The sequence below is a fragment of the Anas platyrhynchos genome, chromosome 1 (genome assembly GCF_047663525.1).
Source record: "Anas platyrhynchos isolate ZD024472 breed Pekin duck chromosome 1, IASCAAS_PekinDuck_T2T, whole genome shotgun sequence".
NCBI classification, from domain to species: domain Eukaryota; kingdom Metazoa; phylum Chordata; class Aves; order Anseriformes; family Anatidae; genus Anas; species Anas platyrhynchos.
Window position 1 is genome coordinate 49,186,915 of NC_092587.1, and position 17,192 is coordinate 49,204,106.

At 46.9% G+C, this 17,192-nt stretch overlaps 1 protein-coding gene and 1 long non-coding RNA gene across 3 annotated transcripts; one reads left to right on the forward strand and one right to left on the reverse strand.

The window, feature by feature from the left end:
• Positions 1 to 1,065: 1,065 nt before the first annotated feature.
• On the reverse strand, positions 1,066 to 9,686 carry LOC106018807 (uncharacterized). The gene is made up of 4 exons (XR_005260723.2): positions 9,596 to 9,686; positions 6,929 to 7,001; positions 6,716 to 6,805; positions 1,066 to 1,194 (listed from the first exon to the last, which is right to left on the reverse strand). It is a non-coding gene; the product is annotated as an uncharacterized lncRNA (long non-coding RNA).
• A 2,580-nt stretch (positions 9,687 to 12,266) lies between these two features.
• DUSP6 (dual specificity phosphatase 6) lies at positions 12,267 to 16,702 on the forward strand. 2 transcript variants are annotated; one of them, XM_027451766.3, is made up of 3 exons: positions 12,267 to 12,809; positions 13,334 to 13,771; positions 15,188 to 16,702. In XM_027451766.3, exons 1-3 carry the CDS (start codon positions 12,407 to 12,409, stop codon positions 15,493 to 15,495), a joined length of 1,149 nt encoding a protein of 382 aa, XP_027307567.1. In that variant the 5' UTR covers positions 12,267 to 12,406; the 3' UTR covers positions 15,496 to 16,702. The 2 variants fall into 2 exon arrangements, with proteins under 2 accessions (XP_027307567.1, XP_038022846.1); XM_038166918.2 differs by lacking the exon at positions 13,334 to 13,771.
• The last annotated feature ends 490 nt before the right edge of the window (positions 16,703 to 17,192 follow it).

The following is a 17,192-nucleotide window of genomic DNA, read 5'->3' on the forward strand; positions in this document are numbered from 1 at the left end:
AAAAGTAAATTCACCCTGGTCCAAGGGCCACTCGATAGAAAATATAGCCCACATGTTCTTAAGAGAACATATTCCTGGGAACATATGGGAAGTTTCAGAAGAACATGGATCTTATGTTAAGAAAACCCTCAGAGGAAATCTCTGACATACAGATCTCAGGAATTCATTTTGATTCCTCTGAAATGATAGGCTCATCTTCTCTCTTCCAAGTATATACTGACTATAGGTTCCTAGAAGTGCTGTCTTCTAACAAAAACAATGCAAATTGCTTCCTAGAAGACCTTTGAACATGAGGGAAGTAAAGGACTCAGAAAACAAAACCCTCCTAGCCACTTCTCGAGAAGCATTTAGCACTTCCTCCAAAAGTGGATTAGATCAAACCACATGCAAGTGTGAGGTACCCTCTCACCCAGCGGTAGAAACAAAAACAGACACCTTGGGTTTCAACAAATGTCCTTGCTGGGCCGATTACAAAGAGCTAAAAAAAACAGCCTCTAAGAATACTTCATCTAAGGCCTTTCTCCCAGAAAGAGAGGCTCATGAGAGCCCAGATGGAGAAGGGGCCAGGTGGGCAGCCTGTTCTCAGATAGAGACCACGTGTCCTCTGGGGCTCTATCTCAGGTCCAGCAGCTCCATTTTGCACAGCCCTTGCTCTTTTCTCCCCGACCTCAGCCAAGTTCAGCACCCCCTGTGCAAGCAGAAAGTCTCCTGGCTGCCCCCAAGCGAGCTCCTGCTCTGAGGGGTGGCCTTAGGCAAAAACAGCCTCAGCAAATGCTTGGTACTTGTAACCCTTTTGTCACAGTGTGCCACATGACCTTGCCTGTAGGACATACCTCTGGTGCTCAGGAATTGCTCCTAGGCAAACTGTAAGCCATAGTGAGTGGAGGCTGTTTGCATAGTTTTTGGAGGCTAAGCATATGAAGGTCGGGCGGGGGAAGGCAGACAAGGGGCACCGGGCGGGAGCTGCACAGATCTACAGTGCAGCTGCCGGTGTAGGGGAGTTGTTGGGGTCACCGTGGCCTTACCTGTAACCCCTGCTTGGACCTCGCTTTGCCACAGCTGGACCTGGTCCTTCTGGCATGTCTTTCCCATCTCATCTCTGCTGTCTGTACGGTCAGAAGTTCATTTTCCCCTTCCTTCTAAAGGTGATGTGCTGAATTCAGCTTAATGGATTATCAGAGCCCCCAATCAATTCTAAACCCAGAGAATAAAAAGCCCTTGGTTAATTTCTCTGTAATTTTGGTCTCATTTGCCTTCTAAAGTAATATGCAATATATTTTTTGCAGTGACTCAGTTGCAAAATCAATGTGGGCTATACTTACAAGAGAAAATAGACAATCAACATCATGGGTCCTATTCCAGGCAATGCTGTTGCCTTACTATGTCAGCTAATCTTGAAAAACTGCTATAACACCACTCACAGGGAAGTGAGGCACTGCAATTTATTTTTATTTTTATTTATTTTTATTTTTTTCCTGCACAAACTGCTATTACTCTAATGGTTGTGAACTTTGCTATTGCTTCTTGCTACTATTTTAATGTTACAGTTGTTAATTGTTAAGGAACATATCAGTGAAGAGAATTGGGTCAATTTACCTACAGTTGCCTTGACACTAAAACCAGAATATCTACTGCTCTATTTGTTTCCAGTCCAGTTGTTAGTTTGAGAATACTGATTGTCTTACTCAGATGAGACAAAATCAGCCAAGTGATTGAATAAAGCGATACTTCCTCAGCGGAGAGCAGCAGATTTGCATCTGACAATTAGTAGATTGTAATCAGTATTTTCCCATAGCAATATATCTCCTAGCTTTAGTAGTTAATAACACGGCATTCATGCATTTATTTTTGTAGATTTTCAGGAAGAAAAAAAAACAACACAGCTAATAAAACCCTTTAAAGAATATATTCTGTTGTACATTCAGGAGGTTGCCCTGGCTGTCATTGCTCACATGCTGAGCACTGGGGTAGGTGACCTCTCCCTATGAGGATGTAACACTTCATGCCTACATGACATAGCAGAGGCATCTCACGCGCTGTCAATGGGTCTCAAAGGAGTGGGAGCAATTATTTTTAAATAATTAGTCTGTGTCTGAACCTAGGAGAGACAAATTTTATCAGTGAGCATAGAGAGCTCTTGGTATGCAAGAACTCCATCTTATTTGCCTCCAATTTTCCCAGCGTAACTACGTGAATTGACACGGGTGGCAGTTGAAAGCACTGAGCTGGAGTGAAGAGTGCTCTCAAACCGAGCACTCACTGCAGAAGGCTTAGTTCCTTTATTTACTTCACACAAATCCTGGAGAGGAAGTATGAGGCACTGAGAGTCCCTTTGTTTTTGCTCATTGGATTTAAGCAATTTCTCCTGCACACACCAGAACAATGAATCCCTTCAGTCCACCAGGATACAAGTGATATAAATCCACACTGCGGATCTCCAGAATTTTCTAATTTTTTTGAGAATCAATTAGATTATTGCAGTGATTGCAGATTCAGACTTTGAATCTGTGAATTTCAGAGGCAAGTGATAAAATGAACCCCCTTATGCTAAGAGTCTGAGCTGGCATAATGTACATATCAGTAAGCCGGAACACCCAGGCTGAAGTTGTCCTCACTAATTGGGAAAATTCTTGGCCAAAACTAAATTGGTTGGAGCCCAAAGAACACAGGTTATCTCAGTGATTCCTCATCATGAACTGTCACTGGTCACTGTCACGGCTCTCATCTCATGTACTTCCAGTCTCAGTGAGGACTTCCTAACATAGCCAATGTGGACAAGCACCCCCATACAGGTCCAGTTCTCCCTCTGTCCCCAGAGAACAGGTAACAGAGCCCTTCTCTGTGCCTGACGACAGAAAATACACTTTTTTATTTTTATTTTTTTTAAGGTGGAAAACATCCTACATCCCTCTGCTGACTCTCCAGTAGCCATGGACTAATGCTGTTTTGCCAGATGATCACTCAGGCATGTCAGCTGGATGCCCAGCACCATTCAGAGTTGTGACCTGCCTCACTATGGCACCATGTAGAAGAATAGACAGGGTTTCAATGTCATGATCACTTGAAAGATGTAATATTTATCCAGAGGAAAAAAAAAAAAAAAAAAAAAAGAATTGGTTAGTTTGATGGAAGCTTTGTGGTGCAACTTGGATCAAACAAGAAAGAAAATGGTTATCATATTTTGTTTCTTTCCTAACTGATCTTTAGAGAGAAATCTTCCCTGAAAATGTCATTTGGACACTGATTTAGTTTGACTAATTTAGGTATCTTGCTCTTGGGAGACAAACCAGTTTTCCTTGTTTCCCAGTGTAATACATGTAGAAGAGCAGTCACCTTGGAATTTAATCCACCCTGCGTCAGTGGGGTACCTAACCTATTCACCTTGAATACAGGATGTAAGGTGTTCAGAGAGTTAGCTTGGAGGTTGCATTATCATTCTGCAGCTCAAAAACTATACAGGCAAAAAAGACAGGCAAATTTAAAGTCAAAAAAGGGAAGAAAAAAAGGTGTTGAGGGTGGGTGTGATGATGAAAAAGCTGACGGGCCCTTACATTCAGTGGCAGCAATTAACTCTACCATAGTAAATTCCAGGCATATGGCATGGCAACTTTCGCACCCTCTTATATGATTTAAAACGGTTCTCACAAATGTTCGTCTCACTGTAACTGTGAAAAATCTCCTGTTTTCTCAGGAATAAAACTGCTCCAATATCTTGCCCTGACAAGTGATGCTTCAAAAAATGTTCCCCCCCCCCAATCCAGTTAAGGGAATGATGTGTGTTTAATGCAAGAGAACAACAATTAGAGTATTTTTGACTGAAAAGAACTCAGTTAAGCTGCCAGAAATGTCAAAAGTTCCTCGCTACCCTGACACTTACGTAATTGTTCTGTGAACACCCACACACCGGAATAGACCTACTCCACCAAAAATTGCAGGGCTGACTCACTAAGCGTTCCTCTACGTATCTGAGGACCTAACCATCTAGGATACATCATCCATAGCGTAATTCTAATGTGATTTCCCTGATTCAAGAAGTTACAGTTCCCTCAGGAAAAAAAAAAAAAAAAAAAAAAAAAAAAAAGGATCATCCATTTCTTGAGGATCCTGCCCATCCATAATGGGAAGAAGCATCCATTGTGGTTCAGAAATGTTTGATTCCTCTGATCTGCCATGACATGAAATAGACTGATGCAAAATGGGACTGAAAGAAAACCAAACCAAACCAAACCAAACCAAAAACGATTTATAAGAGATACTGAAGAAAACCACTAAGAGAGAGCAGGGAGGCTCCAGTGCATCACTGGAAAGCACAGGGGTGTAGACAACTGTACACCAACCTCTTGTCAACTCTCGAAGAGAGATTTAGCTGCACAGTTTAGCCAGAATGGGAAGCTTTGTGAAAATAGTTTATATTTCACAGCTACACTATAAACCTGTTCAGAGAAAGTAGTAATTTAATACAATTTACCTTTGTGGTGCTCTGGTGGCACTGTGCACCAAATGAGTAAGATGAGCTGTGACCACAAGCAGCACTGTGATCATCACACTGTACTGCTCTGACATGCTAAGCGACAACCTGGTATTTAGATGGGCCAGTTCTACCACAATGTCCTCATCAATATCTAGGCACGGTAAAGTGAAGGTAAAAACCATCAAGAATTCTCTTGTCAATGTTTGCAGAAATTACACTTATACACTCCCAATCTTCAAGGTATGTTGTATACTGCAAAGCTCTTAAATGCTGGATCAGGGATGCAGAAATAACTACCATACCATTTCTGTCCATACTTTGAGTGTATGCCTTTTAGAGGGACTATAAACATATACTTTCATAGTAACATGCCCAACCCAGTACTGACCCTGACATTTCAAGTGCTGCTCCATGTTTAGTGCATTATCCTTTCCACACTTTTTCTATCTACAAATTCTTTCTACTGTTTTCCCTCTTCTACCAACCAAGGTCTCTCAGACTTCCAGATAAAAAGAAATCAGTAGGTGGGTCTGTGGGAATTAGGAGGTGTGGTGACCCCTTGACACCACTGTTTGGCAGTTTTTCTTTTATCACCCACTACTTACTTGGCAGTGGGGGGAAATATATCAAACTACACCAGAAAGTCAGACTCTTGCATCTCAGGACACAAACACGCATGGACCAGTCACATGCTGTCCCCTTCATGCCAGCAACTCCACTGGTGCTGCCAATTCAGCATGTGATTTGAGCTCTTTTTTTTTTTTTTTTAACCGAGTAGGATGTTTTAGCATCTCCATCAGATCACCAGTTTGGTGCTTCCCCTCAATAAATTTTACCAAAGTGCATTTGGCAGCAGCAGGAAACATCTAGGGAAGCATTAGGGAGCATCTAGGCATCTAGGGAACCCCCAGGCCCAGCAGTAAGGAAATTCTTGCCTCAGTCAGTGCTTTCCATTTGGTGCAGGTACTGCATGGCCTGGGAAAGGTCCCCATGGGGGTTACATCTGTGAAAAGTAAAGCAAACGTGCTAAATGGGGGCTGCAGGTGCCAGGACATATATCTATCCACTTGCCTATCCCTGTGACATCCTGGAGCCAAACTGTGTGCTCAGCTCCACCAGGTCCCCAGGACACATTCCAGTGGCCATATAAAAAACAGGCAGCGGAAATTGAATTGTTCATGCCTCGGTTAGGCTCCTAATTGCCTCTCTTTGGAACCAGAACATGAGATAGCTGTGCTGTGTTTCTTTTCCTGAATATGCCCATCCCAGGATGAAAATCTTTTTCTTATGTAATTTGCTGTCCCTGCTCTGCTCTCTGCACAGTTGATTTAACCTGCACTGTGCAAAGTGTCTGTTTACTCCTTTCACAGTCTAGAAAAAGCCTTCAGTCATCCCAGGCTTTATTCCCATGGTCAGAGCAAGTGACTGGAGAGAGAAGTGGGACTGGGGACTTTGCAAGTGAGGAGGAAAATAAATTTTTAGAGTTGGGAACAGAGAGTTGCTTTCTACACTTGCTTGATGCTGTCAGGTTTACTTCCTTGTGGGATGAGTGATGGGATGAGTGAACTGGATGAAAATGGGACTGTGCTAGTGCAGTCACACGCTGTAGCGATAGCACTAATGCTTCCCCAGGTAAGCCCACGTGCTAGTGCCTAATAAAGCTTTCCAAGCACATCAAAATGGGCTGCACTAAAGAGATTATAGCATTTTCTGAGCAGCCTCATCTGTTGTGATGTGTGTGCCCAGTATAGCATGACATAGGCTGCCCCTGCATAGCAGGCAACGTCAGAGAAAAACACACCGACACACAGAACAAGGGAACATTTCGGACACTACTGAAATCTTTGGCATTGGCAGAGGAATAATATAACCACGCTGTTGGCCCTGTATGAACCACAGGATATTCCTGCAATGCAGATCAAGATTTTTGAATAGGAATTGCTGTTTTCCTCTGCACAGGTAACAGAATCATACAAATCTGGATTCCAACTTGTAAGCTAATTTATTAATTTATTACTGCTACCAAATGTAAGGGCATATCAGTATTTTCTCGCAATCACTGCCCTAGTATCCCCTTTGGATCTTAGTCTGCTTCTCTTTTTTGCCTCCTTTATACATTTTTTTGTTTTTATTTTCTTTTTTTACTTGAAAGCTTTCAAAATAACATGTAATTATTTATAAAAGTATGGACACCTAGCCTTCTGTTCTCTTCATGTCTGTTGTTTTCAAGGCAGAGCTACCCACCTGTGTCATGTTTCTGTTGCCAGCAGAACATAAACCATTATGAAGTGGTACACAGGTGAATGCCACCAAACCTGCCACTAAAGGCGGTACCTAAAAAAAAAAAATAAAAAAAAATGCATGCCTTGTACTGCCCTCTTGCAAGCTTAGTTTTATCCTCTAAGAAAGGAGAGCCCTACAGCCGTTAGAGATCTGCTGTCAAATAAAACTGCTTACCTTTACACACCCTGGGGAACAATTTGAGGAACTCAGGTATGAGCTACATTCAGATGGAAACTTTTACTTTGTCCTAGAATTCAAAAGAAAACAAAATCTCTTGAATAAATGCATTTCTGTAGTAGCTGTTAAGTATTTAAAAGCATCATTCCTAAGTAATTGCTAATTACGCTACTTTATTACAAGGCACAATTAAATATGTGCTTGAGGTCATCCAGCTATTTGCTGTTTCAAGGAAAGCACTTGAGTCAAAAGGATTTCCTAAATGGAGTCATTCAGTGTTTTATTTCTCCAACTTCAGGAATTATTTTAGTTGTGAATAATTGGACATTGAATAATCAGTGAAATACCATTTCCATAAATTGTTTGTGCTTTGCATAAAACAAGTAAAATGCTTTATAGGGCGCTTTGGTTCTCCCTTTGCGGCACCCTGCACTAACCGCCTTTGCACCAAAGGCACTCTATTTTATGGCCGGTTTAGTCTATGGTGATTTGTATATTTCTATGCTCAAATAGATCATTCACACAAGCCAACACAGACAGGCTGCTAATTCTCACTTCACTGAAATTAAAAGAAACTGAGAGAGGGATTTGCAGGCAAACCTAGAGGCAAAACTCATGGCTTCAAAGTTAGGCGCTTAAGTGCCTTACTTAAGTAAGGGCTGGTTATGCTAGGTGCCATTTACAGGTAGTGGAGGGGACTGAGCAGCTCCATAGCATGATTTGTCCTCTTTGAAGACCCTCTGAAAGTGATTATTGAGGGAAAGATCTTGTTAAAAGGGGAACAGCTAACTTTTGACATCTGAAGCTGAATGGCTGCCATCACGGGCTAGTTCAGCCAAGGCTGACAGACAAGAGCTTTGAAATTCATGGCTATGACCTCTCAGCGGTGAAATATTTCCATTACACTTCCCAAGCACCTGCATACCCAGCATTGAGTTGAGTCACATCTCAACCAAAATCCTGACGCCAGCATGTTTCGTGCTCTCTGGCCTCCTGCAGCAGGCAATCTCAGAGCGTACTTCATGTGCCTGACATAAAGCAGTGCCAAGACCAAGGGTCGCTCTGCCATTTTGATTCAAGTCATCAGTGGCATGTGGAAAACCAAGGCTGGACTCCGTGCTATCATAAATATTTATTTATGCAACATGGGAAAGGTCTGACCAAAGGAACAAAAAAGCCTTTACTGTTTCTTTTTCCTGCATTTTCCCATAGAAAGACAGACTCTTGTCAAATTCTGCTCCAAAACATATGGCAGAGAGGTGTGAACCTGCATCTTTAGAGAATGAAAGCACTTAAAAAAAAAACTTTCCCATTCTTGGTGTCTAACTCAAGAAGAAACTTCACCAGTACTTAGCCTCCTGAGGATGCCCCTGTACTGCTGCCTCAGCATCCCAGGCCGTGAAGTGTCTCACAGTGGCCCAGCCGGCCTGGTTTCAAGATGTCATAGATACCTACCTTCTTTGGTACTTCTCTCTCCCATTACACTGTGTAGAAATCCTGTCTGCCTAATTCAGGGCAAGGTTTTCTGTTACAAGGAAAAACATGAAGGAATTGGGCTAGGCGACACTGAACTCTAATCTCCATCCTCCACTCTTGTCTCCATCTCTGGCCAAGATGCTATGGCTAGCTCAGGCTATGGAGATTTTGGCCTCTACACATGCAAAGAATGAGCAGGTCTCTGATCAAAAAGGCAGCAAAACAGGCTTTTTGCAATAAATATGCTTTGAGCTAGGCTGAAGAGTTTTCATTCACAGCCAGGGAGATATAAAAAGACAAGACGAAACAAGACAAAACAAAACAAGCAAACAAAAACCATTCAGAGACAAAAATTGCAAGGTTCAAAAGCTCTCTCTTCCTGTGGCTGTATGAATGATGGGGTCATGATGAACAGGAATAGGCTCTCTTCACTGCCTGGGTACAATAAAAACTTCTGGAAGTTGAAGGATAAGTGACCTGGTGATGCTTGGGCTGTAGATATGGTCTTTGATAAAGCACCAAATGGCAGCACGGTCCACTCCTGCATGCCTTCAGGGACCGATGGGACAATGTTCAGCCAGAGAGAGGGACAGCGAGGGCACACATGCATGCAAACACAAAGACAGCAAAGTACAATGGAGCTTTCACTCTCCTCCAGTGATCTTCAGCTGGTGGTGCAGAGGGAAGTCCTGGCACAGAGGGTGTCCTTTCTGTTTCACTTGTTTCACTCTGCTGCAGAGCAGGATCTCCTGCCTGTCTCTCAGCTCAGCAAACGCCAACCCCAAACTGTTGCCACGCAGTGAGCTGGCAATAGCCATCCTCACAGCTAGTCTCTGCCCCCAGATCCTCCTGGGAAATATAACTCTCCTGAGCGTGCTTCATCTAAATTTTTATTGCCTTCATATACTTAACCTTAACATTCATAACATTTCAATCAGATCTGACAGTGCTAATGGTGAAAATCTCTTTAAATGCTATCATTATTTATTGTTGGATTAATATTAGGCAGGTATCTCAATGGGTTTGATAAACTGCTTGCATAATATGTTGCTTTCAGTTAAAATGTTGAATGACTAAGATTTTTATTTTAAACCACTGCCATAAAACGTCACTGAAAATGCCCTGAAGATGATAATCAGAATGTATTTTCTTCCTAAAATATTTTAGTCATCAGAGAGGCAAGTTTACCTTATATGAATATGGAAGTATTTGATGGAAATAATTTGGGGTTTGTTGTCTTCTTCAAATCCAGACTCTGAAAATATGCTGAAGTTTTTCTATGCATTAAAAAAAAAATCATCAATGTACAATGTAAGCCTGAAAAAACTTGTAAATTAATATCAATGTGGATTACAAGGAACAAATTGTATTTGTCATTGTGTTGAGCTTGCTGGGACTTGTCACAATGTTCTGCTGAATGTGTCCCAGTCTCTAACTCTCAGGTCACACTCACCATTGTTTGATGTGACTCCTTCTGCTTTTCAAGTTGACATTTTTTTTTTTTTGTCATTTGAAGATTCTTCTGACTGTGGCTCTGATTGTTGGGATGCAGATTATCCGAGAAAATACACATTAATGGCATAAACGAGTAAGGAGAAATGTTTAACATAGCTGTAAGACAAGCACTGCAGTATACTGCACCTTAAGAAAGAAGCACCTCTCTTGAAGGCCCTATTAAGCAGGTTTGGGAATTTCCATTTCAGGTGCTCATGCTTTGCAAAATTTCCATTTCCAGACTTTGAATTTCTTGAGCCTGACACTCACGGATAGGAAGGCTGAGGTTTGGGTTTTATTAGTTTGTAAAATTTTAAGTTGATATGTTATACTTGAGAATAAAAATAAAGAATAATCACAGTATCAATTTCAAGGGAAAAAAAGTAGGACTTAAATTATGATCCGATTATTTATTTAGCATGGGACTGTGCTATTTGCCATACTGATGAAAAGAAACCGATGGTGCCAGCTCCGAAGTTTGCTGACCTGCCTGAGCCCTGGCCTGGGTGAGAACAAAAGGCTTAAATATAGCAGAGGGGAAAAAAATCAAAATCATAATAAAATACACGAAGGCTCCTGCTTTGATCTGTCACGATTCTGAACGTTTAGATAGTGTGCCTTGAAATACAGAGCCGAGCAGGGGAAGCACCTGGCAGCACCGGCCTGGAAACCCTTTAAGGAGAGCGGTCAGGGCCGTGGTGGGCACGGTGGCCCCGACAATTCGTGGGACAAAGCAGGTGGGGTGTGAGTGTCCTGTGTCTCACACTGGCCAAATTCTCCCGTGTAGGGGCAGCGCAGAATTTATGTAACGCTGAAGCCCTGCTCACAAGCCTTCGAAACAAGCAGCAATCGAGGATCCTGTCCAAGTCCCTGCTGGGGCGGCTGTCGCTGGTGCCACCTGGGTGTCAGCCTGTCCGGACCCTGCGGCGGGTGCTGTGCCAGCTCCCTCAGCATCACTGGGGGCTTCTGCGGGGGGACGCGGGGCTGCTCGGCAGCCGCTCGCTACCTGAGGAGCCTCCTCCAGCCGGGGTTAAAAATAACCGCCCGGCAGCGCAGCAGCGGCGGGACCGGCCTCACCGGAACGATTTTCCTCCGGGGCAGACGCCGCCAGCAGCGGGATTAGCCTCGAGGCTTCTCCCGGTTTATTTTCGCTCCTGGCTTTTCGCTCAGCCGTGCGCTAAAGCCGCACCTCGCAGCCGCCCCGCCCGGCCTCCGGCCGCCCCCGCTCCCCGCTCCGCCGCCCCCGGCGCCGCTCCTCCCGCCCCCCCTCCGGCCCCGGCTCCCCCGGCGCCGCTCCGCCGGGCCCCGTTCCCGCAGCCCCCCCGCTGCGGGGCCGCAGCCTCCTTCCGCCCGCCGCGGGGACAGCGGGGGGGGACGGGTGGCGGCGGGGGGGGCTCCACCCGGGGACGTGTGTGTGTCTGTGTGTGTGTGTGCGTGTCTGTGGGTGTGTGTGTCTGGGGGGGGGCTGCGGGGTTAACGGGGGCGGGGATCCCGTGGGGATCAGCTGAGGACAGGGCTGCCCCCCCCCACTTCCTAGGGGAGAGCCAGGCTGGGGGTGGTGGTGGGGGCGATGGGGGATAATGGGGGGACACGCGGCCGGCTCCCCGCAGGCTGGGGGCTCGGAGAAAAGGCGCTGAGGGGGAGCAAGAGGGGCAGGAGGGTGCCCCCCCGGGGCGGCCTTGCTGGGAGCAGGGGCAGAGCCTCGCCCCCTCACCTGCCCCCGCGGCCTCCGCCCGCCGCGCCGCGGCCGCCGCTTGTTTGCACTCGGCTTATCCGGAGCGGAAATTCCTTTCCGTTTTTGTGAATGACAAACTCATTACCGATTCATCACCGCGACCTGTTCCAGCCGGCCCGTCGCCGCGGCAACAGGCCCCTTCCGCGCGCCCCCATTGGCTGCTCCGCCCGACGTCCCCATTGAGCGCGCCGCCGCCGGGCCCATTGAGGCGCGCTGCGCGGGGAGCGCTGCGGGAGGCGCCGGCCGGCACGGCACGGGGCTGGGCACGGCACGGGCACGAGGCTGCGGGCCGGAGGGACAGAGGGAAGGGAGAGCGGCCCCCGCGCCGAGCGGGGCAGCCCGGCTCGGCGGCACGTTAATTGGATTTCATTCACGAGGGGAGGAGGAAAAGCCCGAAGGCTCTCGGGCTGCAGCGGCGATTAGGCAGGTTCATTCAGGGATTCATTGAGAAAAAAAAAAAAAAAAAAAAAAGGAAAGGGAAGAGTAGAGGAGAAGATAAGAAAGGAGAGGAGAGCGGGGACAGGCTGGCAGCGCGCACCCAGCAGCACACGCTCGCACCCGCCGGGGCTGCTGCGCCCTCCCCGGGGCTCCGCCGGCGCCCGGCGCGGGGGAGGCGGTGCGGGGGGGCTGCGTGATTCATTTCCCTGGGGCGGGGGGAGATAAGTTGTGGCGAGGCGGAGGGCTGCCGCCTCCCGCCGCCAGCCAGCCGCATGCCCCTGTGAGAGAGAGGGGCGCTTCCAGAGCCCGCTCCGCGCCCCCCGTCCTTCCTCATGCTAGATACGCTCAGACCCGTCCCTTTCGCGTCGGAAATGGCGATTAGTAAATCTGTGGCGTGGCTGAACGAGCAGCTGGAGATGGGCAACGAGCGGCTGCTGCTGATGGACTGCCGGCCGCAGGAGTTGTACGAGTCGTCCCACATCGAGTCGGCCATCAACGTGGCCATCCCCGGCATCATGCTGCGGCGGCTGCAGAAGGGCAACCTGCCCCTGCGCTCCCTCGTCGCCAGCAGCGAGGAGGACCGGGAGCGCTTCGCCCGCCGGTGCGGCACCGACACGGTGGTGCTGTACGACGAGCACAGCCGCGACTGGAACGAGAACACGGGCGGCGAGTCCGTGCTGGGGCTGCTCCTCAAGCGCCTCAAAGACGAAGGCTGCAAGGCGTTTTATCTGGAAGGTGAGCGAGGGGGCCGGGGAGGCGAGCTCCCCGAACCCGGAGCAGCGGAGCAGGGGTGGGGGGCAGCGCCCGCAGCGACCCCCGGGCCCCGCAGCCTGTCGGGGGCTGCCCCTGTGCTTCCCCCCTCCCCCCCGCAGCGCCCCTCTCCTCGCTTTGCTTAAGGACACCCAGGGGGCTGGGGTCGCTGCAGCAGCCAGGGGAGGACGGGGTAAGCGGGGACCCCGGCAGGAGCCGGGCAGGACGGCAGGAGGTGCCGCCCGGCCGTCCCTGAGAGGTCCCCGCGGGGCGAAGCGGCTCTGGGCTTTAATCGCGGCCGCCCGGAGCCCCCCCGCTGCCGCAGCGGGCGATTTTGCTAAAACCTTCTTTTAGGTTAGTCCGTCTGCATGGCCGTGTGGCGTTTTCCTCTTTTTTACCCGGGTCTGGAAGGGGTGGGAAACAGATGTCCCCTTGCAGGCAGAGCTGTACCGGGCATGCAGTCTCATATCAGGTTGCATTTTTTTTTTTCGCTTTGCTTTTCTCCTTAGGTGGTTTCAGCAAGTTCCAGGCCGAGTTTGCCCTGCACTGCGAAACTAACCTAGACAGCTCATGTAGCAGCAGCTCTCCTCCGCTGCCAGTCCTGGGTTTAGGAGGGCTCCGAATCAGCTCTGATTCCTCATCAGATATTGAATCTGACATTGACAGAGACCCCAATAGTGCCACCGACTCCGATGGCAGCCCTCTCTCCAACAACCAGCCTTCCTTCCCAGTGGAGATTTTACCCTACCTCTACTTAGGCTGTGCCAAGGACTCCACGAATCTGGACGTTTTAGAAGAGTTTGGCATAAAATACATCTTGAATGTTACCCCCAACCTGCCTAATCTCTTTGAAAACGCCGGCGAATTCAAGTACAAGCAGATCCCGATCTCTGACCACTGGAGCCAAAATCTGTCTCAGTTCTTCCCTGAGGCCATCTCCTTCATAGGTGAGACACGGTTATTTGCTAACAGCTGCACAGCAAGCAATAGAAGTCAGTTTATTTTGCAGAATTCAAAAGAGATTTGGGGTGAGGAGAGGCAGTAGCATTTCTCACAGTCTCTGGGGTATGCCCTGCTTTCTGATTTTTTTTAAATTAATTATTATTTATCTAAAGCTGGTTTAAGTTGAGAGGTGGGTGCTGTTTGCAGATTTATTGAGAGGTGTGAGTGACATTTGCAGGTACCAAATGTCTACCTGGTTTGGCTGGCTGTGGAAATCCTCCCTGAGGCATTTGTGTGGATGCTGGGGGCTGAGCAATGTGCAGGATGGGGCATATCTTGAAATTTCATTGTAGGGCAGAGGGAGAAGGCATATGAGTCTGGGGTTGGTGGCTTTATGCCCCCCCCTTCTTTTTTTTTTTCTTTTTTCTTTCTCCTCTTGAGGCTACTGAAGAGCAGTGTGATGAAAAGAAACGTTCTGGGAAGCTAATTTTAGCTTTTAAAATGCAACTTACTCATAACCGGCATCCCTGGCAAATGTATAGTCAGGGCTTTAATTAAATCTCGTGGTAATAATGATACACCTCTCGGGCTCAGTGCCTCGGCTAGGCAGCCCTTTGCCGTTATCCGGCAGCTTTGGAAACGCGTTCCCCAGGGCTCGAGGAGTCCTCGTTCACGTTTGTACTTGGACGGGGGGACACAAAGTCTTAAAACCGCCTCGCTTGGGGTGCGGTGGGGTGGGCATCGCATTATCTGTTGGGAAGCTGTGCTGTAATCCGGTTGAATGATACCGGTAATAGTGGAGAATGTAGGTAATCTGAGCCCAGCAGGAAGAAATGTGGGCTGGAAGCCACAAAGAAACTAATCTCCAGGCATTGTAATGCATTTCCTATTACAAAGGAACCCATTTTCAACCAATGTTGACATCCTGTTCCTCCTAATGGGCTGTCCCCTGTGACTTCCCTCATTCTTTTAAAATGCCTGAATACCTCCATTGTTAGCTGCACAACAGTTGGAGAATAATTTAATAGACCTTTGCAGTCTGCTGGTCTGTATAAAAGGCATTCAGTGACATATTGCAGGATTTCCATGCTGGGGCGAGGGGACTAAGAATTTAAAGCAAATCTCCAAGCGAAAGAGTGTCTTTTAAAACTGACTTCTAAAACAGTGTCATGCGGCGTATCCTGCTCCCTTTGTCTCCTTAGTTTTCTCAGTTCTTGGACTCCTGTGCATATGCTTAGGGGGGTGGATTCACCTCCTGTCTTGGTTTTAAGCCGGTGAAGTTAACTCTTGCCTTACCCTGCCAGTCACTGAGATCAGAATTGCCCTTTCTTCCTGCCCGATACTAATCTTGTTTGTGCTGTGAGATCAGTTACCAACCCTCTATCTTATGTGTCTTTCTCTGCCTCTTTGTCTCTGTGCAGATGAAGCAAGGGGGAAGAACTGTGGCGTCCTGGTGCATTGCTTAGCAGGGATCAGTCGCTCGGTCACGGTGACGGTGGCCTACCTCATGCAGAAGCTCAACTTGTCCATGAATGATGCCTATGACATCGTCAAGATGAAGAAGTCCAACATTTCTCCCAACTTCAACTTCATGGGTCAGCTGCTGGACTTTGAGCGGACCCTGGGGCTGAGCAGCCCCTGTGACAATCGTGTGCCCAACCAGCAGCTGTACTTCACCACCCCTTCCAACCAGAACGTCTTCCAGGTGGACTCCCTGCAGTCCACGTGAGTGCCTGCGGCCTCCCTTCTCCTGTCTGTCTCATGGGATCATTCCTCACTGGTTTCTCTTCGGCAGCGATCAAGAAGGCGCAGCTTTCTCTTTTTCTGGCCTGCGGTACCAGGCAGTGGCTGCTGGTGCAGGCCAGGAAAGGTTATGCGGTATGGAGCAGGCGGCTGCGATGGGAGGGATGGCGCTGAGCTCTCTGGGATGCCCGCGGCGGGCTCGTGGGCGCTCACTGCCTCCCGGCGGGGCAGGATGAGGCTGGCCGGGGCCAAGCACATGCTCCCTGGGACCGGAGCTGCCCCGCTCCCCTCTGCGCTTTTGGATCTGCGGCGTACACTTCTGTCTTCAGTGAAGACTGGTTATTTTGTTTGTTGATTGGTTTTGATTTAGAGGAGCCAAAGAAAGAGATTTCAGCTTAGTGTATTTGGAGTACTTGTTTGCCAGGAGCTCAGTAGTATTCTACTTGATCAATGTAAATATTTAATCTTGAGTCGATTTGTGATTTTTTTTTTTTTTTGAATTCACATGTATTCAAGAGATCAATCCAAGGGACATATATGTTTTTGTTCTCTTCATAAACTCTGCTTTATTTGTTTGTTCTTTTTTTTTTTTTAATGATTATTATTGCAAAGAATATATTTGCAGCATGCTTAATTTTATGGTTCAACTGAAGCAAGCTTTCCATGGGGGAGATACGGCAATGGTGAGAAGTTTGTGAGCAAGTACAGTCTCTTCTTTCATATATTTTTCTTTCCCTTGTGGTGTTTTTTTTTTTTTTTTTTCCTCACACTCTTGTTGTAGTTTCCACATGATATATATATTTTTAAAATTAAATTAATTTTTTTGCCTTACCTTTTGTAAATAGATCATCTGGGAGGAGATCTGTCTTTGAATGCGAAAGATTTTTGATCACTTTTTAAAACTTTCAGATGTGCTAAAACAGTGCATTACCTCTGTACAAATTCTTCAGGGAGCTTCACTTCAAATGCAATATTTTGCGTCTTTTTCTTTCTTTCGTTTTTTTTTTTTTTTTTTGTATAAAACTGGAAGTATGTGCGAACATTTGTACCTGTGTGTACGCACAGTGAACCTGCACATGGTTGCCAATAAGGGAGAGTAATTCATGGTGTAAAAGTTTTAAGATGGAATTTATTATAAGAATGTAAAACCTTAAGTTATTAATAAATAAATAACTATTTTTGGCTATTGAGAACCTGCCTCATTTATTCCTCCTCTCCCCTCTGTGTGGGTGTGGTTAATGGCACATACACATATGGTTCTGTTTAAAGGTAATGATTGTTTTCAACAGCTTTTGTACAGCCCCAGAGACAATAAAGCCTTGCTTTCCCCTTTGGTCCACTGCTGCTTAAATGAATAAACTGTACACATACAGGGCTCTTGCCTTTAGTGAAGGGAAGACTTGGAAGGCCTTTAGGTTAATCACAAAATATTCCAACACCCCTTTGCAACCCCAGGGATGCACCTGATGCATAAGGATCTCTATTTTTTATTTATTTTTTTTGAATCAAGGAGCTGCTGCTTTCTGGGTTTATTTACAAGTGTTGGCCACTCTATTACGGATGACAGGAGATGGGATTGTGCTTTCCTTATCTGTCTGGCAGGAACTCATTTCCCAGAAACCCATAAACACTTTGCAGCCAGTGAAAGATTTTCTGTCGTTGTTCAGCCACGTTGTAATTTAG

What these genes read in the sequence shown, in the direction of transcription:
- DUSP6 (XM_027451766.3), top strand. Translation starts at nt 12,407, where the DNA reads ATGCTAGATACGCTCAGACCCGTCCCTTTCGCGTCGGAAATGGCGATT. An exon ending in CAAGGCGTTTTATCTGGAAG is followed by an intron (nt 12,810 to 13,333) that starts GTGAGCGAGGGG and finishes TTTTCTCCTTAG; the next exon opens with GTGGTTTCAGCAAGTTCCAG. An exon ending in TGAGGCCATCTCCTTCATAG is followed by an intron (nt 13,772 to 15,187) that starts GTGAGACACGGT and finishes GTCTCTGTGCAG; the next exon opens with ATGAAGCAAGGGGGAAGAAC.